The sequence below is a fragment of the Oncorhynchus mykiss genome, chromosome 30, assembly GCF_057628025.1.
Source record: "Oncorhynchus mykiss isolate SJ-2025 chromosome 30, ASM5762802v1, whole genome shotgun sequence".
NCBI lineage: Eukaryota > Metazoa > Chordata > Actinopteri > Salmoniformes > Salmonidae > Oncorhynchus > Oncorhynchus mykiss.
Genome location: NC_143051.1, coordinates 2892501 through 2918193, shown reverse-complemented (window position 1 = coordinate 2918193; position 25693 = coordinate 2892501). Strand labels below are relative to the sequence as shown.

Here is a 25693-nt window from a genome sequence, read left to right as displayed (position 1 = left end):
CCTCTGTAGTACCCTTAGAGAAGGGGTCTGTTCTGACCTCTGTAGTACCCTTAGAGAAGGGGTCTGTTCTGACCTCTGTAGTACCCTTAGAGAAGGGGTCTGTTCTGACCTCTGTAGTACCCTTAGAGAAGGGGTCTGTTCTGACCTCTGTAGTACCCTTAGAGAAGGGGTCTGTTCTGACCTCTGTAGTACCCTTAGAGAAGGGGTCTGTTCTGACCTCTGTAGTAACCTTAGAGAAGGGGTGTAGTAGCCTTAGAGAAGGGGTCTGTTCTGACCTCTGTAGTACCCTGAGCAGATCTCCTGGTTCTCTATGTAACACACTGGAAACGGTGACAAAGTAACACAAACGTATTTGGAGTAGAGGCAGCCAAAGACCGCTTATTCTCTTTTAAAATAATGATTTTTATTTTGTACAGTTGGGAAAGTAAATATGCTTGTAAAAACATGCACTTTTATGAGGATAATTATCTCATTAAAAAAAAAAGGTTTTACAATCACCTCTGATTGGCAGAGCAGGAAACAGACAGAACGAGTTCCTGTTAAAGTTCTCTAGACACTAAGCTTCAATAGATCATTATCCATAACGTTTGGAAAGTATTCACACCCCTGGACTTTTTCCATATTTTTGTTGTGTTTACAGCCTGAATTTATAATGTATTAAATTGAGATTTTGTGTCATACATAATACCCCATAATGTCAACGTGGAATTATGTTTTTGTTTTTAATTTTACAAATTAAATATATATGAAAAGTCAATACTGTAAGGATTCAAACCCCTTTGTTATGACGAGCCTAAGTAAGTTCAGGAGTAAGAATGTGCTGAACAAGTCACATGATCAGTTGCATGAACTCGCTGTGTAATAATAATGTTTAACATGATTTTTGAATGACTACCTCATCTCTGTACCCCACACGTACAGATAATTGTAAGGCCCCTCAGTCGAGCAATGAATTTCAAACACAGATTCAACCACAAAGACCATGGAGGTTTTCCAGTGCCTCACAGAGAAGGGCTCCTATTGGTAGATGGGTAAAAAAAATAAGACATTGAATATCCCCATTGAGCATGGTGAAGTTATTAATTACACTTTGGATGGTGTATCAATACACCCAGTCACTACAAAGATACAGGCGTCCTTCCTAACTCAGTTGCTGGAGAGGAAGGAAACCACTCAGGGATTTCACCATGAGGCCAATGGTGACTTTAAAACAGTTACAGAGTTTAATGGCTGTGATAAGAGAAAACTGAGGATGGATCAACAACATTGTAGTTACTCCAAAATACTAACCTAAATGACAGGTTAGTGTTGAAAATAATAAAACATATTTCAAAATATCCATCTTGTTTGCAACAAGGTAACAAAAAAGGAATGAACTGTTTGTCCTGAATACAAAGTGTTGTGTTTGGGGCAAATCCAATACAACACATAACTGAGTACCACTCTCCATATTTTCAAGCATAGTTTTGTCATGTTATGGGTATGCTTGTAATCTTTAAGGACTGGGGAGTTTTTTTGACAAAAATAAATGGAATGGAGCTAAGCACAGGCAGGATCCTAGAAGAAAACCTGTTTCAGTCTGCTTTTCACCAGCTACTGGGAGACATATTCACCTTTCAGCAGGACAGTAACCTAAAACAGTAACCTAAAACACAAGGCCAATATACACTGGAGTAGCTTACCAAGATGACAGTGAATGTTCCTGAATGACATAGTAACAGTTTTGACTTAAATCTACTTGAAAATCAACGGCAAGACGTGGAAAAGGTTATCAACAGCCAATTGAACAGAGCTTGAAGATTGTTGAAAAGAATAATGGGTGTGGAAAGCTCTTAAAGACTTCTCCACAGCTGTAATCGATGTCAAAGGTGCTTCTACTAAGTATTGACTTAGGGGTGTGAATACTTATGTGAATGAGATATTTCTGTATTTCATTTTTCTAAAAACATAATTTTCACTTTGTTGTTATGGTACATAGATGGTTGAGAAAAAATATATTTAATCCATTCAGAAATCAGGCTGCAACAACAAATAACTGAAGTCACAGTACAATTACATTAGAAAACACATGTTTAAGTTGTTGCCTATGTGCCATTTTAGTGGGAAAAATCTCTAAAACAGAATACATGTTCACATTTTTTTTTAAATGTTAATACCCCTTTTTCTCCCCAATTTCGTGGTAACCAATTGGTAGTTACAGTCTTGTCTCATCGCTGCAACTCCTGTACGGACTCAGGAGAGGTGAAGAGAGAGGTGAAGGTCGGGAGCCGTGCTTCCTCGGATACACAACCAGAACAAGCCGCAATGCTTCTTGACACAATGCCCACTTAACCCGGGAGCCAGCCGCACCGATGTGTCGCAGGAAACACCGTACACCTGGCGACCGTGTCAGCTTGCACTGCGCCCGGCCCGCCACAGGAGTCGCTAGAGCGCGATGGGACAAGGACCTCCCAAACCCTCCCCTAACCCAAACTATGCTAGGCCAATTGCACGCCGCCCCATGGGTCTCCCGGTCGCGGTCCGGCTGCGACAGAGACTGGACTCGACCCCAGAATCTCTAGTGGCACTGCTAGCACTGCGATGCAGTGTCTTAGACCACTGCACCACTTGGGAGGCCAACAGAATACATTTTTGGAGAAAAAAAAACAACCTTTAAACATATCCATCAATCAAACATTTCTAAAATCGCCACTCAAATATCGTATTCCAAATGTCTGTCAAACTTCATTATTCGCTCATCAGTCAGTCAGTCAGGGTGATGTCATCAGTCGCTACCCCTTTGAAATCATCAGCTATCGCAGCTGTTATCCCTCAGAAGCCTGCGGGTCGAACCATCATGGTCGTCATGGTCGCCATGAGGCTGGCGCCCTTCCAGTAGTACCACTTGATGCCGTTGTAACGGACCACGTTGGAGACGCCAGCGTAGTAGATACCGTTCAGGTTGGAGGGACCACACGCCTCAAACCACCAACCTAGTGGAGAGGGGAGAGGGTTAGAGGTTAAGTGTCAAGAAGAGAGAGGGCAGAGGGACCACACGCCTCAAACCACCGACCTAGTGGATAGGGCAGAGGTCAGGACCTAGTGGAGAGGGCAGAGGTCAGGACCTAGTGGAGAGGGCAGAGGTCAGGACCTAGTGGAGAGGGGAGAGGTCAGGACCTAGTGGAGAGGGGAGAGGTCAGGACCTAGTGGAGAGGGCAGAGGTCAGGACCTAGTGGAGAGGGCAGACGTCAGGACCTAGTGGAGAGGGCAGAGGTCAGGACCTAGTGGAGAGGGCAGAGGTCAGGACCTAGACCTAGTGGAGAGGGGAGAGGTCAGGACCTAGTGGAGAGGGCAGAGGTCAGGGATTAGAGGTTAGGACCTAGTGGAGAGAGAATGGAACAAAGAGGGAAAAGCAGGTTGTGTGGTCAAATGGGTCAAAGGTCATAAAAAGTGATTTCATGAAGGTTCATGTACTACTTTACATGAGGATGAAACAGGAAGTCATGAAAATAAAGTGAGAGGAAAGATAGATAGAACGTAGGGAAATAGAGAAAGATGAAACAGGAAGTGAGAAGAAAGATAGAAAGTAGGGAAATAGAGAAAGATGAAACAGGAAGTGAGAGGAAAGATAGAAAGTAGGGAAAAATGAAACAAGAAGTGAGAGGAAAGATAGAAAGTAGGGAAAGAGAGAAAGATGAAACAGGAAGTGAGAGGAAAGATAGAAAGTAGGGAAAGAGAGAAAGATGAAGCAGGGATCTGAATACCTCCAGAAGACATCTGGGCACACTTGCAGGAGCAGCGGTCGTTGTCTCGGTCCTTGGTGCTGAACTGGGTCCCAGGCTGGGTCAGACTACTGGTGCGACCAGCAGTACCACTGAACCCCTGGGCATGGAGACTGGGAGAGGGAACGGACCAGAACTGTCAACACATAGGGCCCATTTTCCAGGCCCAGATTAAGTCGGTCCAAATCAAATCAAATCGTACACATATTTGCAGATGTTATCGTAGGTGCAGCTAAATGCTTGTGTTTCTAGCTCCAACAGTAGGGCAGCAGGCTCTTAGGTGAGGGGTAGAGTACCGGGTGGAAGCCGGCTAAAAAAGTGGTTAAGGTTCAGGTCAGGGTACTTGGCGGAGGCCGGCTAGTGGAGACTGTTTAACAGTCTGATAGGCTGGAGATGGGAAAAGGAAGAGGCCGGCTAGTGGAGACTGTTTAACAGTCTGATAGGCTGGAGATGGTAAAAGGAAGAGGCCGGCTAGTGGACACTGGAGATGGGAAAAGGAAGAGGCCGGCTAGTGGAGACTGTTTAACAGTCTGATAGGCTGGAGATGGTAAAAGGAAGAGGCCGGCTAGTGGACACTGGAGATGGGAAAAGGAAGAGGCCGGCTAGTGGAGACTATTTAACAGTCTGATAGGCTGGAGATGGTAAAAGGAAGAGGCCGGCTAGTGGAGAATGGAGATGGGAAAAGGAAGAGGCCGGCTAGTGGAGACTATTTAACAGTCTGATAGGCTGGAGATGGTAAAAGGAAGAGGCCGGCTAGTGGAGGCTGGAGATGGGAAAAGGAAGAGGCCGGCTAGTGGAGAATGGAGATGGGAAAAGGAAGAGGCCGGCTAGTGGAGACTGGAGATGGGAAAAGGAAGAGGCCGGCTAGTGGAGGCTGGAGATGGGAAAAGGAAGAGGCCGGCTAGTGGAGACTGGAGATGGGAAAAGGAAGAGGCCGGCTAGTGGAGACTGGAGATGGGAAAAGGAAGAGGCCGGCTAGTAGAGGCTGGAGATGGGAAAAGGAAGAGGCCGGCTAGTGGAGACTGGAGATGGGAAAAGGAAGAGGCCGGCTAGTAGAGGCTGGAGATGGGAAAAGGAAGAGGCCGGCTAGTGGAGACTGGAGATGGGAAAAGGAAGAGGCTAATCTGAACGATTATAATAAATCCTGGAACACTCTTTGACGAACCATCAAACAGGCAAAGCATCAATACAGTACAAAAATCACATTTGAATCCTACTACACTTGTTCTGACACTCGACGGATGTGGCAGGGCTTGCAAACTATCATGGTGTAGAAAGGGAAACACAGCCGTGAGCTGTCCAGTGACGCGAGCCGACCAGATGAGCTAAATGCCTTCTATGCTCACTTCCGAGGCAAGCAACACTGAACCATGCATGACAGCACCGGCCATTCCGGACGACTGTGTGATCACTGATGTGAGTAAGCCCTTTAAACAGGTTAACATTCACAAGGCCGCAGGGCAACCAGCACATGTACTCAGAACATGCGCTGACCAGTTGGCAATTGTCTTCACTGACATTTTCATCCTCTCCCTGACCCACCATAATCCCTGTGTCCAAGAATGCAAAAGTAACCTGCCTAAATGGCTATTGCCTTGTAGCACTCACATATGTAGCATGAAATGCTATGAAAGGCTGGTCATGGCTCACATCAACACCATCATCCCAGACACCCTGTATCCACTCCAATTTACACACCGCCCCAACAGATCCACAGATGATGCAATCTCTATTGCACTCCGCACTGCCCTTTCCCACCTGGACAAAAGGAACACCTACATGAGAATGCTGTTCATTGACTACAGCTCAGTGTTCAACACCATAATGCCCTCCAAGCTCATCACTAAGCTAAGGACCCTGGGACTAAACACCTACCTCTAAGGACTCCTCATTCTCCTCATCCTCCTCTCCTCCTCCCCTCCTCCCTCTCCTCTTCCTCCCTCCTCCCTCTCCTCCTTCTCTCCTCCTCCCTCTCCTCCTCCTCTCCTCCTCTTCCTCCCTCCTCCCTCCTCCCTCCTCTCTCTCCTCTTCCGCCTCCCTTTCCTCTTCCTCCTCCCCTCTGGGTCTAACTGCCTGACTCTTCCCCTCTGTCTATGGGTCGGACTGCCTTAGCTACCGATGGTAGAGGGGGCTGGCTATGGGTCTGACTGCCTTAGTTACAGGGACAGAAGGGAGAGGGGGCTGGCTATGGGTCAGACTGCCTTAGCTACCGATGGTAGAGGGGGCTGGCTATGGGTCTGATTGCCTTAGTTACAGGGACAGATGGGAGAGGGGGCTGGCTATGGATACGAGACTGCCTTAGCTACCGATGGTAGAGGGGCTGGCTATGGATATGAGACTGCCTTAGCTACCGATGGTAGAGGGGGCTGGCTATGGGTCTGACTGCCTTAGTTACAGGGACAGATGGGAGAGGGGGCTGGAGAAGATGCTGCTTTGGCTTGGAAACACTGGGCGAAGGGTTGGCCTTCCTTGGTTGGATGGTTGGAAGAGGTTGGAGTAATTGGGTGACTGGACTGGTCCAGAGCAGGGGTTACATATGGATAAGGGGTTGCCTTGTGTGGAGAAGGCTAGATAATCGGTTTTACTGGCCAGAGAAAGCTTGAGAAGAGGTTGAATTAGCCTGAGAAAGCTTGAGAAGAGGTTGAATTAGCCAGAGAAAGATTGGGAAGAGTTTGAATTAGCCAGAGAAAGCTTGGGAAGAGGTTGAATTAGCCAGAGAAAGCTTGAGAAGAGGTTGAATTAGCCAGAGAAAGATTGGGAAGAGTTTGAATTAGCCAGAGAAAGCTTGGGAAGAGGTTGAATTAGCCAGAGAAAGCTTGAGAAGAGGTTGAATTAGCCAGAGAAAGATTGGGAAGAGTTTGAATTAGCCAGAGAAAGCTTGAGAAGAAGTTGAATTAGCGAGCGAAAGCTTGGGAAGAGGTTGAATTAGCCAGAGAAAGCTTGAGAAGAGGTTGAATTAGCCAGAGAAAGCTTGAGAAGGGGATGAATTAGCCAGAGAAAGCTTGAGAAGAGGTTGAATTAGCCAGAGAAAGCTTGAGAAGAAGTTGAATTAGCCAGAGAAAGCTTGAGAAGGGGATGAATTAGCCAGAGAAAGCTAGAGAAGAGGTTGAATTAGCCAGAGAAAGCTTGAGAAGGGGATGCCTTGGCCGAGTAGGGGCTGCATTGGCTGGGTAAAAGCCTAGCACCACAGGCCTCTGGCTGGGGAGGTCCCTAAATGAACCCAACCCTGGAGAGGAAAACCAGCGGAGAGCAAGTGTTCTCAGCATGATAATGTACCTAGCACATACACAACGAGGTGAGATGGAGTGCTGCTCAGCAGATGTTGGCAACAGATCTGACAGCTCACCAACACCAACACCATTCAGGGGGCTTGTCACACACAGAGGAGGATGAATACTGCGTCAACACACTGAGGATTTTAGGTCATTTAATAAGGATGGTCCTGGATCTAAATGTCTAGGTAACTTTGTAGGATTTTAGGTAATTTAAGGATAATCCTGGATCTAAATGTCGAGGTAACGTTGTTACTCATCACAAAGAATATCACTGTGTCAAATACCTCCAGCCATTTTCAAACACTCCATCAAATTTTTCTAGACAGATCACATTATCTATTCTTTCGTCCTTTTACTTTCAACCCGGCGATAAGGAAGGGAAGGACTCAGTTAAAGTGTGGATCATGCTGGATGACTTGCCAGGGTTACAGGTTCATTCAATTACCTCCGGTCATATATGCCTTTCAGAAACACAACTATTTACCAAACTCTCCCGAGAATCAGGGTTACTTCCACTTAGTTTCCTGATTCGGATCTGATTGAGACATAGCTCTAAGAGCTTAACATGTCAGAAGAGTTTTAACACAATAGTAAGACTGATTGAGGATAAAATCTCACTTAGTATAAGTGTGAGAAATATGGACTTCGTTCCCTATGAACCCGCAATCCGACCTCAAGTTATAGACTGTTCTCTCTGCTACCGCACGGAAAGCGGTACCGATGCACCAAGTCTGGAACCAACAGGACCCTGACCAGCTTCTACCCCCAAACCATAGACGGTTCTCTCTGCTACCACACAGCAAGCAGTACCGATGCACCAAGTCTGGAACCAACAGGACCCTGAACAGCTTCTACCCCCAAGCCATAAGACTGATAAACAAGACTGATAAACAGTTAGTTAACCCATTGACTCTTTTGACTCATCGCATATGCTGCTGTTACTGTCTATTATCTATCGTTTACCCCTACCTACAGTACAAGTAGTGCCCCTTGTAAATAGCCAAGTTATCATTACTCTAAAATGTATTTATTCCTTGAGTCATTATTTTCCTTTTGTTTCTCTCTGCATTGTTGGGAGGTCAGCATTTCACTGTTCGTCCACACAGGTGGTTTTGAAGCATGTGACAAATAATATTTGATTTGATTTGACTCTTGGCCTTCCCTGCTGTGGGATGGTGCATTGCATGCTGGTATCTGTAGTTTTTGTCCACTGCGTCCATATAGAAGTGATCGTAATGGGAGCATTGCATGCTGGTACCTGTAGTTTTTGTCCTCTGCGTCTATATAGAAGTGATCGTAGTGGGAGTAGGCCTCGTTCCCCTCGTCATCCTTCAGCTGCACCTGGAGACTGTACTCCTGGGAGCTGGTCAGCAGATGGATGAGATCATTTCCTGCCCAGTACTCTCCCGAGGGATCCCCGAAACCCTGCAAAGGGTACGGTTAGTGGAAGAGGACAAACTGAACGAAGGGTCATATGACTCACATCGCTTCCGAGGGTACAGATGACATCAACAGAGATGTGTTAAGATGTGAATGTCATTCTACTGTTGAGAGAGATGAAGAGACATGAGGAATATTATGAGTAAAGAGTTACATTATTTTGACTGAGGAAAGTGAATGAGCAAATGTTAATAACTTGATAACTTCTGACAATCCCTCTCTGACCTCCTACAGACCGTTAGTCCCTGTATATGTGGTATATCTCTGACCTCCTACAGACAGTTAGTCCTTGTATATCTCTGACCTCCTACAGACCGTTAGTCCCTGTATATCTCTGACCTCCTACAGACAGTTAGTCCTTGTATATCTCTGACCTCCTACAGACCGTTAGTCCCTGTATATCTCTGACCTCCTACAGACAGTTAGTCCCTGTATATCTCTGACCTCCTACAGACAGTTAGTCCTGGTATATCTCTGACCTCCTACAGACCGTTAGTCCCTGTATATCTCTGACCTCCTACAGACCGTTAGTCCCTGTATATCTCTGACCTCCTACAGACCGTTAGTCCCTGTATATCTGGTATATCTCTGACCTCCTACAGACAGGTTGCAAGTTCAAACCCCCGAGCTGACAAGGTACAAATCTGTCGTTCTGCCCCTGAACAGGCAGTTAACCCACTGTTCCTAGACCGTCATTGAAAATAAGAAGTTGTTCTTAACTGACTTGCCGAGTTAAATAAAGGTAAAAAATCAAATAAAAAAAAATAAACAGTTAGTCCCTGCATTTCTCTGTCTCTCACTCTCTCCTTGGTCGGTCTCTGTCTGTCAGTTCTTGTTGGTTACGTGAATGTGAGAATGAGGTCTGGGAGCGTTTAATATCTGTCCAGAAGGCCTGATTTTACTCTGACGTTAAAACTCCATACTCCCACGCTCTGACTGGGGCCAAATATTTATCATCCACTTGTAAAAATATTGTTCTTGAGAAAAATATATTGAAAAAGCATGTTTGTGGCGCGATCCATTTTTTGACTAGTCCATTTCCAAACCAAACAATTAAATCTGCAGCAGAAGGAAGTGAATCAGCAACTGGTTTCATCAAACAGCCAAAAGCAGAGTCTCTCGTATCCTCAGACTGTGATTTAAGGATCTCAAAGAGAATCATGCATTTCCCCTTCCGTGTGGGCGTTTCTGTGTATCATGACTATTGACGGCAGTGAGAACATCAAAGATCAGTTTGTGCCGAGTATTGGACAACATTGCGATTGAGTCCAACGTGTCACTCTATTACCTATATAGTGCCCTACTTTTGACTTGAGTCCTATGGGCCACCTATGAACCCTGGTTAAAAGTAGTGCACTATATAGGGAGAAGGGTGGCATTTGGGAAACACTTGGGATTTCCCTACTACAGCAGGATCTAAAGCTGGGACAAACAGTTAACATCCTGTTAACTAGTCTCTCAGGACCCCCAGTCCTCTACATGGGATCTCTACTGATCTGTTAACTAGTCTCTCAGGACCCCCAGTATTCTACATGGGATCTCTACTGGTCCTGTTAACTAGTCCCTATGACCCCCAGTACTCTACATGGGATCTCTACTGGTCCTGTTAACTAGTCCCTATGACCCCCAGCACTCTACATGGGATCTCTACTGGTCCTGTTAACTAGTCCCTATGACCCCCAGTACTCTACATGGGATCTCTACTGGTCCTGTTAACTAGTCCCTATGACCCCCAGTACTCTACATGGGATCTCTACTGGTCCTGTTAACTAGTCCCTATGACCCCCAGCACTCTACATGGGATCTCTACTGGTCCTGTTAACTAGTCCCTATGACCCCCAGTACTCTACATGGGATCTCTTGACCACCTCAGAAAGGTCAGTCGGTCCTTTCATGTCAGAAAGCCCCCTGAGTCTGAAGTGACTGATTCAATTGTGTGAGGGGGGTATGTGATCTGATCGAGGTGTCTGTCTGTCTGTCTGTCTGTCTGTCTGTCTGTCTGTCTGTCTGTCTGTCTGTCTGTCTGTCTGTCTGTCTGTCTGTGTGAGCCTCTGATATGGTGTGGTGAGTGTGTGTAGGGATCGGACACCGTCAGGGAGGGACAGAGAGAGTGCAGGTGCAACAACAGGGAGTGTCGTAGAGGAACAAGAGGGTTGGCCTACGAAAACAACCAGGGTCATCCCAGATCACAGATCCGTCTGTATCCCACGCCTCCCCAGTCCTAAACCCTCTCCAAACCTCTCGTCCACCCCGCCTTAGATTCATTGAAACCTGCTGTCTAGTCAGAGGGATGAATCCAGGACCACTGACCCCTGGACTACTGACCCCTGGACCACTGACCCCCCCAACCCACCTGTGATTCAGAGACTTTGCTATCTTGATTTTGGATGAAGTCTTGTGACAAAAACAGATTCCCAAACTAAATAAATGACGTTCTCTCATACACTCTGAGAATTGTCCACGATAACACACTGAAATAAAAGTCTGACTTTATTTAAAACAAATGATGTTAGATATTTGAACGACACACGGAAAAATACTTGTGTTGAGATGAACGTAATGTGAAACAGTCTGCCTTAGACAACCCAGCCTCTGACTACTATTTCAGTGAAATACTACAGAAAAGGACTCTTACACAGACCTACCAAAGAAGATCTGGTTGACATCTTGTGTTTAAGTTCTAGTGAACATACCATCTTGTGTTAAGGTCTAGTGAACATACCATCTTGTGTTAAGTTCTAGTGAACATACCATCTTGTGTTAAGGTCTAGTGAACATACCATCTTGTGTTTAAGGTCTAGTGAACATACCATCTTGTGTTAAGTTCTAGTGAACATACCATCTTGTGTTTAAGGTCTAGTGAACACACCATCTTGTGTTTAAGGTCTAGTGAACATACCATCTTGTGTTAAGGTCTAGTGAACATACCATCTTGTGTTAAGGTCTAGTGAACATACCATCTTGTGTTAAGTTCTAGTGAACATACCATCTTGTGTTAAGTTCTAGTGAACATACCATCTTGTGTTAAGGTCTAGTGAACATACCATCTTGTGTTTAAGTTCTAGTGAACATACCATCTTGTGTTAAGTTCTAGTGAACATACCATCTTGTGTTAAGGTCTAGTGAACATACCATCTTGTGTTAAGGTCTAGTGAACATACCATCTTGTGTTTAAGGTCTAGTGAACATACCATCTTGTGTTAAGTTCTAGTGAACATACCATCTTGTGTTAAGGTCTAGTGAACATACCATCTTGTGTTAAGGTCTAGTGAACATACCATCTTGTGTTAAGGTCTAGTGAACATACCATCTTGTGTTTAAGTTCTAGTGAACATACCATCTTGTGTTAAGTTCTAGTGAACATACCATCTTGTGTTAAGGTCTAGTGAACATACCATCTTGTGTTAAGTTCTAGTGAACATACCATCTTGTGTTAAGTTCTAGTGAACATACCATCTTGTGTTAAGGTCTAGTGAACATACCATCTTGTGTTTAAGTTCTAGTGAACATACCATCTTGTGTTAAGTTCTAGTGAACATACCATCTTGTGTTAAGGTCTAGTGAACATACCATCTTGTGTTAAGTTCTAGTGAACATACCATCTTGTGTTAAGGTCTAGTGAACATACCATCTTGTGTTTAAGTTCTAGTGAACATACCATCTTGTGTTAAGTTCTAGTGAACATACCATCTTGTGTTAAGGTCTAGTGAACATACCATCTTGTGTTAAGGTCTAGTGAACATACCATCTTGTGTTTAAGGTCTAGTGAACATACCATCTTGTGTTTAAGTTCTAGTGAACATACCATCTTGTGTTAAGGTCTAGTGAACCTTGTGTTAAGGTCTAGTGAACATACCATCTTGTGTTAAGGTCTAGTGAACATACCATCTTGTGTTAAGGTCTAGTGAACATACCATCTTGTGTTAAGGTCTACTGAACATACCATATTGTGTTAAGGTCTAGTGAACATACCATCTTGTGTTGAGGTCTAGTGAACATACCATCTTGTGTTAAGTTCTAGTGAACATGCCATCTTGTGTTAAGGTCTAGTGAACATACCATCTTGTGTTAAGGTCTAGTGAACATACCATCTTGTGTTAAGGTCTAGTGAACATACCATCTTGTGTTAAGGTCTAGTGAACATACCATCTTGTGTTAAGGTCTAGTGAACATACCATCTTGTGTTAAGGTCTAGTGAACATACCATCTTGTGTTAAGTTCTAGTGAACATACCATCTTGTGTTAAGTTCTAGTGAACATACCATCTTGTGTTTAAGGTCTAGTGAACATACCATCTTGGGTTAAGGTCTAGTGAACATACCATCTTGGGTTAAGGTCTAGTGAACATACCATCTTGTGTTAAGGTCTAGTGAACCTTGTGTTAAGGTCTAGTGAACATATCATCTTGTGTTAAGTTCTAGTGAACATACCATCTTGTGTATAAGTTCTAGTGAACATACCATCTTGTGTTAAGGTCTAGTGAACATACCATCTTGTGTTAAGGTCTAGTGAACATACCATCTTGTGTTAAGGTCTAGTGAACATACCATCTTGTGTTAAGGTCTAGTGAACATACCATCTTGTGTTAAGGTCTAGTGAACATACCATCTTGTGATTAAGTTCTAGTGAACATACCATCTTGTGTTAAGGTCTAGTGAACATACCATCTTGTGTTTAAGGTCTAGTGAACATACCATCTTGTGTTAAGGTCTAGTGAACATACCATCTTGTGTTAAGGTCTAGTGAACATACCATCTTGTGTTAAGGTCTAGTGAACATACCATCTTGTGTTAAGGTCTAGTGAACATACCATCTTGTGTTAAGGTCTAGTGAACATACCATCTTGTGTTAAGGTCTAGTGAACATACCATCTTGTGTTTAAGGTCTAGTGAACATACCATCTTGTGTTAAGGTCTAGTGAACATACCATCTTGTGTTAAGGTCTAGTGAACATACCATCTTGTGTTAAGGTCTAGTGAACATACCATCTTGTGTTAAGGTCTAGTGAACATACCATCTTGTGATTAAGGTCTAGTGAACATACCATCTTGTGTTAAGGTCTAGTGAACATACCATCTTGTGTTAAGTTCTAGTGAACATACCATCTTGTGTTAAGGTCTAGTGAACATACCATCTTGTGATTAAGGTCTAGTGAACATACCATCTTGTGTTAAGTTCTAGTGAACATACCATCTTGTGTTAAGGTCTAGTGAACATACCATCTTGGGTTTAAGTTCTAGTGAACATACCATCTTGTGTTAAGGTCTAGTGAACATACCATCTTGTGTTAAGTTCTAGTGAACATACCATCTTGTGTTAAGGTCTAGTGAACATACCATCTTGTGTTAAGTTCTAGTGAACATACCATCTTGTGTTAAGGTCTAGTGAACATACCATCTTGTGTTAAGGTCTAGTGAACATACCATCTTGGGTTTAAGTTCTAGTGAACATGCCATCTTGTGTTTAAGTTCTAGTGAACATACCATCTTGTGTTAAGTTCTAGTGAACATGCCATCTTGTGTTTAAGTTCTAGTGAACATACCATCTTGTGTTAAGGTCTAGTGAACATACCATCTTGTGTTTAAGTTCTAGTGAACATACCATCTTGTGTTTAAGTTCTAGTGAACATACCATCTTGTGTTAAGTTCTAGTGAACATGCCATCTTGTGTTTAAGTTCTAGTGAACATACCATCTTGTGTTAAGGTCTAGTGAACATACCATCTTGTGTTAAGTTCTAGTGAACATACCATCTTGTGTTAAGTTCTAGTGAATATACCATCTTGTGTTAAGGTCTAGTGAACATACCATCTTGTGTTAAGTTCTAGTGAACATACCATCTTGTGTTAAGGTCTAGTGAACATACCATCTTGTGTTTAAGGTCTAGTGAACATACCATCTTGTGATTAAGGTCTAGTGAACATACCATCTTGTGTTAAGGTCTAGTGAACATACCATCTTGTGTTAAGGTCTAGTGAACATACCATCTTGTGTTAAGGTCTAGTGAACATACCATCTTGTGTTAAGGTCTAGTGAACATACCATCTTGTGTTAAGGTCTAGTGAACATACCATCTTGTGTTAAGGTCTAGTGAACATACCATCTTGTGTTAAGGTCTAGTGAACATACCATCTTGTGTTAAGGTCTAGTGAACCTTGTGTTAAGGTCTAGTGAACATACCATCTTGTGTTAAGGTCTAGTGAACATACCATCTTGTGTTAAGGTCTAGTGAACATACCATCTTGTGTTAAGTTCTAGTGAACATACCATCTTGTAATCCCTCCATCCACGGTGGAAATCCACGGCTCCGTCTCTACGATGCTGCAGCACAGTCCAGCCTCCACCTCTCGTCTTCATATCACAGAACACCTGTAGAAGTAAACCCACTTCTGGTTACAGAACACCTGTAGAGGTAAACCCACTTCTGGTTACAGAACACCTGTAGAGGTAAACCCACTTCTGGTTACAGAACACCTGAACAGGTAAACCCACTTTTGGTTACAGAACACCTGTAGAGGTAAACCCACTTCTGGTTACAGAACACCTGAACAGGTAAACCCACTTCTGGTTACAGAACACCTGTAGAGGTAAACCCACTTCTGGTTACAGAACACCTGAACAGGTAAACCCACTTCTGGTTACAGAACACCTGAACAGGTAAACCCACTTCTGGTTACAGAACACCTGTAGAGGTAAACCCACTTCTAGTTACAGAACACCTGTAGAGGTAAACCCACTTCTGGTTACAGAACACCTGAACAGGTAAACCCACTTCTGGTTACAGAACACCTGAACAGGTAAACCCACTTCTGGTTACAGAACACCTGTAGAGGTAAACCCACTTCTGGTCACAGAACACCTGAACAGGTAAACCCACTTCTGGTCACAGAACACCTGTAGAGGTAAACCCACTTCTGGTTACAGAACAGCTGAACACATAAATCCACTTCTGGTTACAGAACACCTGAACATGTAAACCTACTTCTGGTCACAGAACACCTGTAGAGGTAAACCCACTTCTGGTTACAAAACAGCTGAACAGGTAAACCCACTTCTGGTCACAGAACAGCTGTAGAGGTAAACCCACTTCTGGTTACAGAACAGCTGTAGAGGTAAACCCACTTCTGGTCACAGAACACCTGTAGAGGTAAACCCACTTCTGGTTACAAAACAGCTGAACAGGTAAACCCACTTCTGGTCACAGAACAGCTGTAGAGGTAAACCCACTTCTGGTAACAGAACACCTGAACAGGTAAACCTACTCCTGGTCACAGAACACCTGTATAGGTAAACCCACTTCTGGTTACAGAACAGCTGAACAGGTAAACCCACTTCTGGTCACAGAACACCTGAACAGGTAAACCTACTTCTGGTCACAGAACACCTATAGAGGTAAACCCACTTCTGGTTACAGAACAGCTGAACAGGTAAACCCACTTCTTGTCACAGAACACCTGTAGAGGTAAACCCACTTCTGGTTACAGAACAGCTGAACAGGTAAACCCACTTCTGGTTACAGAACAGCTGGACAGGTAAACCCACTTCTGGTTACAGAACAGCTGAACAGGTAAACCCACTTCTGGTTACAGAACAGCTGAACAGGTAAACCCACTTCTGGTTACAGAACAGCTGGACAGGTAAACCCACTTCTGGTCACAGAACAGCTGTAGAGGTAAACCCACTTCTGGTTACAGAACAGCTGTAGAGGTAAACCCACTTCTGGTCACAGAACACCTGTAGAGGTAAACCCACTTCTGGTTACAAAACAGCTGAACAGGTAAACCCACTTCTGGTCACAGAACAGCTGTAGAGGTAAACCCACTTCTGGTAACAGAACACCTGAACAGGTAAACCTACTCCTGGTCACAGAACACCTGTATAGGTAAACCCACTTCTGGTTACAGAACAGCTGAACAGGTAAACCCACTTCTGGTCACAGAACACCTGAACAGGTAAACCTACTTCTGGTCACAGAACACCTATAGAGGTAAACCCACTTCTGGTTACAGAACAGCTGAACAGGTAAACCCACTTCTTGTCACAGAACACCTGTAGAGGTAAACCCACTTCTGGTTACAGAACAGCTGAACAGGTAAACCCACTTCTGGTTACAGAACAGCTGGACAGGTAAACCCACTTCTGGTTACAGAACAGCTGAACAGGTAAACCCACTTCTGGTTACAGAACAGCTGAACAGGTAAACCCACTTCTGGTTACAGAACAGCTGGACAGGTAAACCCACTTCTGGTCACAGAACAGCTGTAGAGGTAAACCCACTTCTGGTTACAGAACAGCTGTAGAGGTAAACCCACTTCTGGTCACAGAACACCTGTAGAGGTAAACCCACTTCTGGTTACAAAACAGCTGAACAGGTAAACCCACTTCTGGTCACAGAACAGCTGTAGAGGTAAACCCACTTCTGGTAACAGAACACCTGAACAGGTAAACCCACTTCTGGTCACAGAACACCTGAACAGGTAAACCTACTTCTGGTCACAGAACACCTATAGAGGTAAACCCACTTCTGGTTACAGAACAGCTGAACAGGTAAACCCACTTCTTGTCACAGAACACCTGTAGAGGTAAACCCACTTCTGGTTACAGAACAGCTGAACAGGTAAACCCACTTCTGGTTACAGAACAGCTGGACAGGTAAACCCACTTCTGGTTACAGAACAGCTGAACAGGTAAACCCACTTCTGGTTACAGAACAGCTGAACAGGTAAACCCACTTCTGGTTACAGAACAGCTGGACAGGTAAACCCACTTCTGGTTACAGAACACCTGAACAGGGCCCGTGACATCTATATGAGTATCTGCTATATGTAAAGGCACAGCAATACAATAGTTAATGAATTGAGATGGTAATCCCAGTAACAGGTTTTTGAGATTCTTGCACTCCAAGAATGCATGTTTAAATTGTAAATATACAGTACCTTAATCAATGTCAGTATTCCCTGAGTCAAATCTAACCATTTCCTACCAGCTATATCAATGTCAATGTCAGGCTTTCTTAAAAATAGATTTATGTTTCAATAATCAGTATAGGTCTACAGTCTGAAAGGCTGATTGATGTTTCAATGGCCTCTCTCTCTTTCTCTCTCTCTCTGTGTTTTCACTAGGAAGACTCTCTCTCTCTCTCTCCACTAGAATACCTCTGGTCTCTCTCTCTTTCTCTCTCTCTCTGTGTTTTCACTAGGAAGACTCTCTCTCTCTCTCTCCACTAGAATACCTCTGGTCTCTCTCTCTTTCTCTCTCTCTCTGTGTTTTCACTAGGAAGACTCTCTCTCTCTCTCTCCACTAGAATACCTCTGGTCTCTCTCTCTTTCTCTCTCTCTCTGTGTTTTCACTAGGAAGACTCTCTCTCTCTCTCTCCACTAGAATACCTCTGGTCTCTCTCTCTTTCTCTCTCTCTCTCTGTGTTTTCACTAGGAAGACTCTCTCTCTCTCTCTCCACTAGAATACCTCTGGTCTCTCTCTCTTTCTCTCTCTGTGTTTTCACTAGGAAGACTCTCTCTCTCTCTCTCCACTAGAATACCTCTGGTCTCTCTCTCTTTCTCTCTCTCTCTCTGTGTTTTCACTAGGAAGACTCTCTCTCTCTCTCTCCACTAGAATACCTCTGGTCTCTCTCTCTTTCTCTCTCTGTGTTTTCGCTAGGAAGACTCTCTCTCTCTCTCTCTCCACTAGAATACCTCTGGTCTCTCTCTCTTTCTCTCTCTGTGTTTTCGCTAGGAAGACTTTCTCTCTCTCTCTGTGTTTTCACTAGTAATACTCTCTCTCTCTCTTTCTCTCTCTCTCCGTTTTCACTAGGAAGACTCTCTCTCTCTCTCTCTCTCTCTCTCCACTAGAAGACCTCTGGACAGACTCACAGCCTCAGGTGTCAGGCTGCCTGTTGGACTGCTGGCCTCTGTCTCTCATTTTATCTTCATCCAAAAGGAATGATACACTTAATATTGTCAGTGTCCAAGGAGAACAAAGGGAGGGAGCGAGAGAGATCACCACCTCCTCCATCACCACCACCTCCTCCATCACCACCTCCTCCTCCTCCTGCACCATCACCACCTCATCCACATCCACATCCACCTCCTCCTCCACCACCTCCTCCTACTCCACCACCTCCACCTCCTCCTACTCCACCACCTCCACCTCCTCCTCAACCACCTGCTCCTACTCCACCACCTGCTCCTACTCCCCCACCTCCTCCTCCACATCCACATCCACCACCTCCTCCTCCTCCACCCCCTCCTCCTCCACCACCTCCACCTCCTCCTCCATATCCCCATCCACCATCTCCGCCTCCTCCTCCACCATCACCACCTCCACTTCCTCCACCACCACCTCCCCCTCCTCCACATCCACCTCTTCCTCCACCTCAAAGTCTGACATTCAGCCAAGGATCTGGTCCCTGGGTTTTCCAAACAACATTCTGAATTCAGACCATGGGACCTGACATAGATTTTTAAATAGATTTTTTGTAAAGAAATCCAATTCCCGAGAGAAGGCAATGTATTGTGTTGTTTCTGAACAGTTCCATACTGAATTCTCCATACTCATATGCTTTGGATAGGGCTGAGCTATTCAAGGCCAAATCTCTTGTGTTATAATGCTGCAGGGACCGCACCGTAGAAATAGCCTTTTCTGTATCTTTTTATAATCGGTAAGAATATGCCATGTTTTGTGCATTTTCATGAGTAGAATGAGTAGAGTGAGTGAGTGAGTGAGTGAGTGAGTGAGTGAGTGAGTGAGTGAGTGAGAGTAGATGGTTTTTGATGGCAGAGATTGAAAGCACTGGGGTGACACTGCTGGAGTCTATCATGTGTCCCAAATAGAACCCTACAGGCCACCTCCACCTCCACCACCACCACCACCTCCTCCTCCACCTTCACCACCACCACCACCTCCATCTCCTCCTCCACCACCACCACCACCTCCTCCTCCACCACCACCTCCTCCTCCACCTCCACCACCACCTCCTCCTCCTCCTCCACCACCACCACCACCTCCTCCTCCTCCTCCACCACCACCACCACCTCCTCCTCCACCTTCACCACCACCACCACCTCCACCTCCTCCTCCACCACCACCACCACCTCCTCCTCCACCACCACCTCCTCCTCTACCCCCACCACCACCACCACCTCCTCCTCCTCCACCACCACCACCTCCTCCTCCACCACCACCGCCTCCTCCACCCCCACCACCACCACCTCCACCTCCTCCTCCAAAAGTAGCGCACTATGTCATGAAAAGGATGCCATTTGAAACGTTTCCCACACCAGCTGTGTAAACCTTGCCTCAGCTGGTAGACACCCACAGCAGCAGAGACATACACCTGGCTTCTGTTGTCTTCAGACTGTAAGAGTAGAGTAGTCAGTGGGGAGTTGGCAGAAGCTTCTTCAGGTCGGTGGAGGGTCTCTTCAGTAATTATGACTCTCTCTCTGTTCCTCCAGGCCTTAATGTGTCTCCAATACATGAAAACATCCACACAGTCCCCCTCTCTGTGTCTCCAATACACTAAAACATCCACACAGTCCCCCTCTCTGTCCCTCCAGGCCTCAATGTGTCTCTAATACAATAAAACATCCACACAGTCCCCCTCTCTATCCCTCCAGGCCTTAATGTGTTTTAAATGCATGGAGTGAAGGTAACCCCTTACCTTCACTGTGTGGGTAGAGTTGGGGGTCGTAACCCCTTACCTTCACTGTGTGGGTAGAGTTAGGGGGTCATAACCCCTTACCTTAACTGTGTGGGTAGAGTTAGGGGGTCATAACCCCTTACCTTAACTGTGTGGGTAGAGTTAGGGGGTCATAACCCCTTACCTTAACTGTGTGGGTAGAGTTAGGGGGTCGTAACCCCTTACCTTAACTGTGTGGGTAGAGTTGGGGGTCGTAACCCCTTACCTTCACTGTGCGGGTAGAGTTCGGGGGTCGTATGCTGTGGACACCATTCTCTGTGAGCCCAGATCGGAAGATTTCAGCACAGTTTCTGTAGATCACTGGCTCCTCTTTGGGTGTAGTGGGTATTTCTGGGTAGAGAGGGATAGCATTCAGGATAATGACTATGTACTGTGTATATCTAGGTAGAGAGTGATAGCATTCAGGATAATGACTATGTACTTGGTATTTCTGGGTAGAGAGGGATAGCACTTACCTGATGTGGAATAGAGTTCCATGTAGTCATGGCTCTATGTAGTAATGTGCACCTACCATAGTGTGTTCTGGAAATGGGGACTGTGAAGCGAGACCTCTGGTGGCATGTTTTGTGGGGTGTGCATGTGTGTCTGAGCTCTGTGCTAGTCATTTAAACATACAGCTCAATGCTTTCACCATGTCAATACCTCTCACAAATACAAGTAGTGACGAAGTCAATCTCTCCTCCACTTTCAGCCAGGAGAGATTGACCTGCGTATTATTAATATTAGTTATCTGTGAACATCCAAGGGCCAGCTGTGCTGCCCTGTTCTGAGCCAGTTGCAATTTTCCTAAGTCCCTCTTTGTGGCACCTGACCACTCGACTGACTTCAAGCAGTTTAGTCACCTCAACTTGCTAAATTTCCACATTATTCATTACAACATCTAGACTAACTTATTCCTTGCCACCAATTCTGAAATGAACTTTGTTAAGTGTTGCATTCATTGCATTCACTGCAGTAGCTGACATGTATAGTGTTGAGTCATCCGCATACATAGACACTCTGGCTTTACTCAAAGCCAGTAGCATGTCGTTAGTAAAGATTGAAAAAGGTAGGGAGCCTAGATAGCTGCCCTGGGGAATTCCTGGTTCTACCTGGAATATGTTGGATAGGCTTCCACCCTCTGTGTTCTGTTAGACAGGTAACTCTTTATCCACAATATAGCAGGGGGTGTAAAGCCATAACACACATGTTTTTCCAGCAGCAGACTATTGTCGATAATGTCAAAAGCCGCACTGAAGACTAACAAAACAGCCCCCGCAATCTTTTTATAATCAATTTCTCTCAGCCAATCATCAGTCATTTGTGTAAGTGCCGTCCTTCCCTATAAGGGTGCTGCTGCAAGTTTGCTGTCAATTTGGTTACTGTAAAATAGCCTTGTATCTGCTCAAACACCATTTTTTCCAGAAGTTTACTAAGGGTTGGTAACAGGCTGATTGGTCGGCTATTTGAGCGCGTAAAGGGGGCTTTACTATTCTTGAGTAGTGCAATGACTTTTGCGTCCCTCCAGGCCTGAGGGCACACACTCTCTAGTAGGCTTAAATTGAAGATGTGGCAAATAGGAGATGCAATATCGTCCGCTATTACCCTCAGTAATTGTCCATCCAAGTTGTCAGACCACGGTTGCTTGTCATTGTTGATAGACAACAATAATTACTTAATTAATCATTTTCACCTCTTCCACACTCACTTTACAAAATTCTAAATTACAATTATTGTCTTTCATAATGTGGTCAGATATACTTGGATGTGTAGTGTCAGCATTTGTTGCTTTCATGTCATGCCTAAATTTGTTAATCTTGCCAATGAGAAAATCATTCAAGTAGTTGGCAATATCAGTCGGTAGATGTGATGTTGTTGATGATTTAATTCCTGTGCTGTTTGTAAATGTTGATGATTTAATTCCTGTGCTGTTTGTAAATACCCTGGTAGGTTGACTGACAACCTGAACCAGGTTGCAGGCACTGGTTACAGTTTGAAGGTTTTTCTTGAGTGGGCAGCTTGATGAAAGCCAGTCAATATTTACATCCCCCAGAAAATATACTTCTCTGTTGATATCACATACATTATCAAGCATTTCACACATATTATCCAGATGCTGACTGTTAGCACTTGGTGGTCTATAGCAGCTTCCCACCAGAATGGGCTTTAGGTGAGGCAGATGAGGATTACTCAGACACCTTCAGAGGTGAAAATTGACAGATGAACCTGTAGCCATATTACGTCAACACTATTTAACATGAGATCCTCTAATCTTTACAGGAATGTGGTTCTGAATATTGACAGCCACACCTCCACCTTTGGTAAATGTTACAACCATGTATTGCTACCACTGTATCATCAAAGGTATTATCTAAGTGAGTTTCAGAGATAGTCAGTATATGAATGTCATCTGTTTCTAGCAAATTATTAATTTCATGAACCTTGTTTCTTAAGCTGCATATGTTAATGTGGGCTATTTTGAGCACTTTTCTGGGATGTTTGCTTGTTTTCATTGCTTTACTGGGAAGCTTAGCAGAAGTAGATATGCTTATGTTATTTATGTTAGTGCAGAGTGAGCTGCTCACAGTGGACTTCCTACTAGGGCACACCGCCTCAGTGCTAACAGTATAAATCTGGTTCATATGCACATGATTACTGCATACAATATCTTTAGGATCAGCAGAGTCATTCAGGTCAGTTAGAGGGACATACATTGCAAAGTATTCATCCCCTTTGGCGTTTTTCCTATTTTGTTGCATTACAACCTGTAATTTAAATAGATTTTTATTTGGATTTCATGTAATGGACATACACTTCACAGAGCTGGGCTTTACGGAAGAGTGGCCAGAAAAAAATAAGCAAACATGTTTGGTGTTCGCCACAAGGCATGTGGGAGACTCCCCAAACATATGGTAGAAGGTACTCTGGTCAGATGAGACTTAAATTGAACTTTTTGGCCATCAAGGTAAACGTTATGTCTGGCACAAACCCAACACCTCTCATCACCCCAAGAACACTATCCCTGCAGTGAAGCATGGGGGTGGCAGCATCATGCTGTGGGGATGTTTTTCATCGGCAGGGAAACTGGGAAACTGGTCAGAATTGAAGGAATGATGGATGGCGCTTAATACAGGGACATTTTTGAGGAAAACCTGTTTCAGTCTTCAGGAGATTTGAGACTGGGACAATGACCCTAAGCATACTGCTAAAGCAACACTTCAGTGGTTTAAGGGGAAACATTTAAATGTCTTGGAATGGCCTAGTCAAAGCCCAGACCTCAATCCAATTGAGAATATGTGGTATGACTTAAAGATTGCTGTACACAAGCGGAACCCATCCACTTGAAGGAGGTGGAGCAGTTTTGCCTTGAAGAAAGGACACAAATCTCAGTGGCTAGATGTGCCAAGCTTATAGAGACATACCCCAAGAGACTGGCAGCTGTAATTACTGCAAAAGGTGTCTCTACAAAGTATTGACTTTGGGGGGAGATTAATAGTTATGCTCAAGTTCTCCGTTTTTTTTTCTTATTTCTTGTTTCAAAACATTTTTATTGTATCTTCAAAGTGGTTGTGTAAATCAAATGATACAAACCCTCCAAAAATCAATTTTAATTCCAGGTTGTAAGGCAACAAAATAGGGGGAGGTGAATACTTTCGCCACTGTACATTAGGCTACATACATTGTGTCTACCAACGCCCCTGGGATAATGTACATTTTGCTGAAGCATTATGATGACTCAGCGACACAATGGTAGGGATTAACTGAGCTGGGCTTGGGTCATTGATAAGTCATTGTCTCAATGCAGCCTTATAATGCTGTGAAAGGATCCAGGAAACCAAATGATTTTGGTGGATCCCATCCATCATATAAAAACGTGTTTTGTTTTTCTTCTTTGTTTTTCTTTGACTCCTCTATCAGATGGGGGAGAAGAGAGATGGCTCCCCTGGCAACGAACTCCGGGCAACACCGGCCAGTCGTATAACAACAAACGACAAGACGGAGATATATCCAACACGCGCGAACGCTGTCCAGACACCGGTGTAGAAAAGGTTAAACATTCCACTCTGCAGTTTTCTCCAGTTTCTTACATAGGCTGGCTACCCGTGTGATGAAGGAAGTCACCTCAAGCCAATAATCCTTGGCAAGCAAATTGCTGCATTGGATCTCTTAATGATCCAGTTTGTTCTGAAACAGTACTGCAGTAGATACTTCTACAGCACTGGAACCATTCATTTACTTCTCCCGAACAAAGAGGGCTCCATTGGAAAACTCATCTGGGACAAACATTGTCAGCTTGACGTTAGCAACTTAGCTAGGTTAGCGGCTCTTGGAAGCGGACTCTAACCTGTCAGCTTGACGTTAGCAACTTAGCTAGGTTAGCAGCTCATGGAAGCGGACTCTATCCTGTCAGCTTGACGTTAGCAACTTAGCTAGGTTAGCGGCTCTTGGAAGCAGACTCTAACCTGTCAGCTTGACGTTAGCAACTTAGCTAGGTTAGCGGCTCTTGGAAGCAGACTCTAACCTGTCAGCTTGACGTTAGCAACTTAGCTAGGTTAGCGGCTCTTGGATGCAGACTCTAACCTGTCAGCTTGACGTTAGCAACTTAGCTAGGTTAGCGGCTCTTGGAAGCAGACTCTAACCTGTCAGTTAAGCGGGATTCCGGTGACAAGAAATAGCGGTCTTAGCTGTCAAAAGATAACAGCGTCGCGGAATCTATGCAAAAACAAGTTCGGTATTTATGTTTAACAAAGATTAGTTATGTTCAAGGGCCAAACATTCAAGGGCCATTTTCTCAAAAGTGAGGTTACAAGTTTATCAACTTTCAAAGCAGAATTACTCACACATTGTTCCTAACATATTCTAGCCTCTACTTTATCCTAATGTAAAAAAATAAATTATAATTAAAAGCTAAACATTTCAAGTTACGCTACATAAGATCGAGCCGGTCGGCAGTTTTTGATTCCCAGTTACATTGTACATTTTGTGCCAAATATAAATAGTGTGAGCAATAATAAACAAGCTAGTTTACATTGTTTAAGGGATATATCAGTGGAGACCACCTCTTCCAGGGCAATAGGAGACACTATATTACATTGTTTAAGGGATATCAGTGGAGACCACCTCTTCCAGGGCAATAGGAGACACTATATTACATTGTTTAAGGGATATCAGTGGAGACCACCTCTTCCAGGGTAATAGGAGACACTATATTACATTGTTTAAGGGATATCAGTGGAGACCACCTCTTCCAGGGTAATAGGAGACACTATATTACATTGTTTAAGGGATATCAGTGGAGACCACCTCTTCCAGGGCAATAGGAGACACTATATTACATTGTTTAAGGGATATATCAGTGGAGACCACCTCTTCCAGGACAATACACCATATTACATTGTGTAAGGGATATATCAGTGTAGACCACCTCTTCCAGGGCAATAGGAGACACTATATTACATTGTTTAAGGGATATATCAGTGGAGACCACCTCTTCCAGGACAATACACCATATTACATTGTGTAAGGGATATATCAGTGGAGACCA

General features: G+C 44.3%; 1 protein-coding gene across 1 annotated transcript in view; it reads right to left on the bottom strand.

Moving 5' to 3' along the window:
- Positions 1 to 381: 381 nt before the first annotated feature.
- The window catches only part of angpt2b (angiopoietin 2b), a 70053-nt gene continuing 44741 nt past the window's right edge, over positions 382 to 25693 (bottom strand). Inside the window, exons 5-9 of the mRNA XM_036971624.2 lie at positions 20375 to 20499; positions 14742 to 14843; positions 8295 to 8461; positions 3744 to 3874; positions 382 to 2972 (exon numbers count right to left, since the gene is read on the bottom strand). Of these exons, the coding sequence (XP_036827519.1) occupies positions 2812 to 2972; positions 3744 to 3874; positions 8295 to 8461; positions 14742 to 14843; positions 20375 to 20499 (686 nt within the window). The 3' untranslated portion in view covers positions 382 to 2811. The remainder of the gene's footprint in view (positions 2973 to 3743; positions 3875 to 8294; positions 8462 to 14741; positions 14844 to 20374; positions 20500 to 25693) is intronic.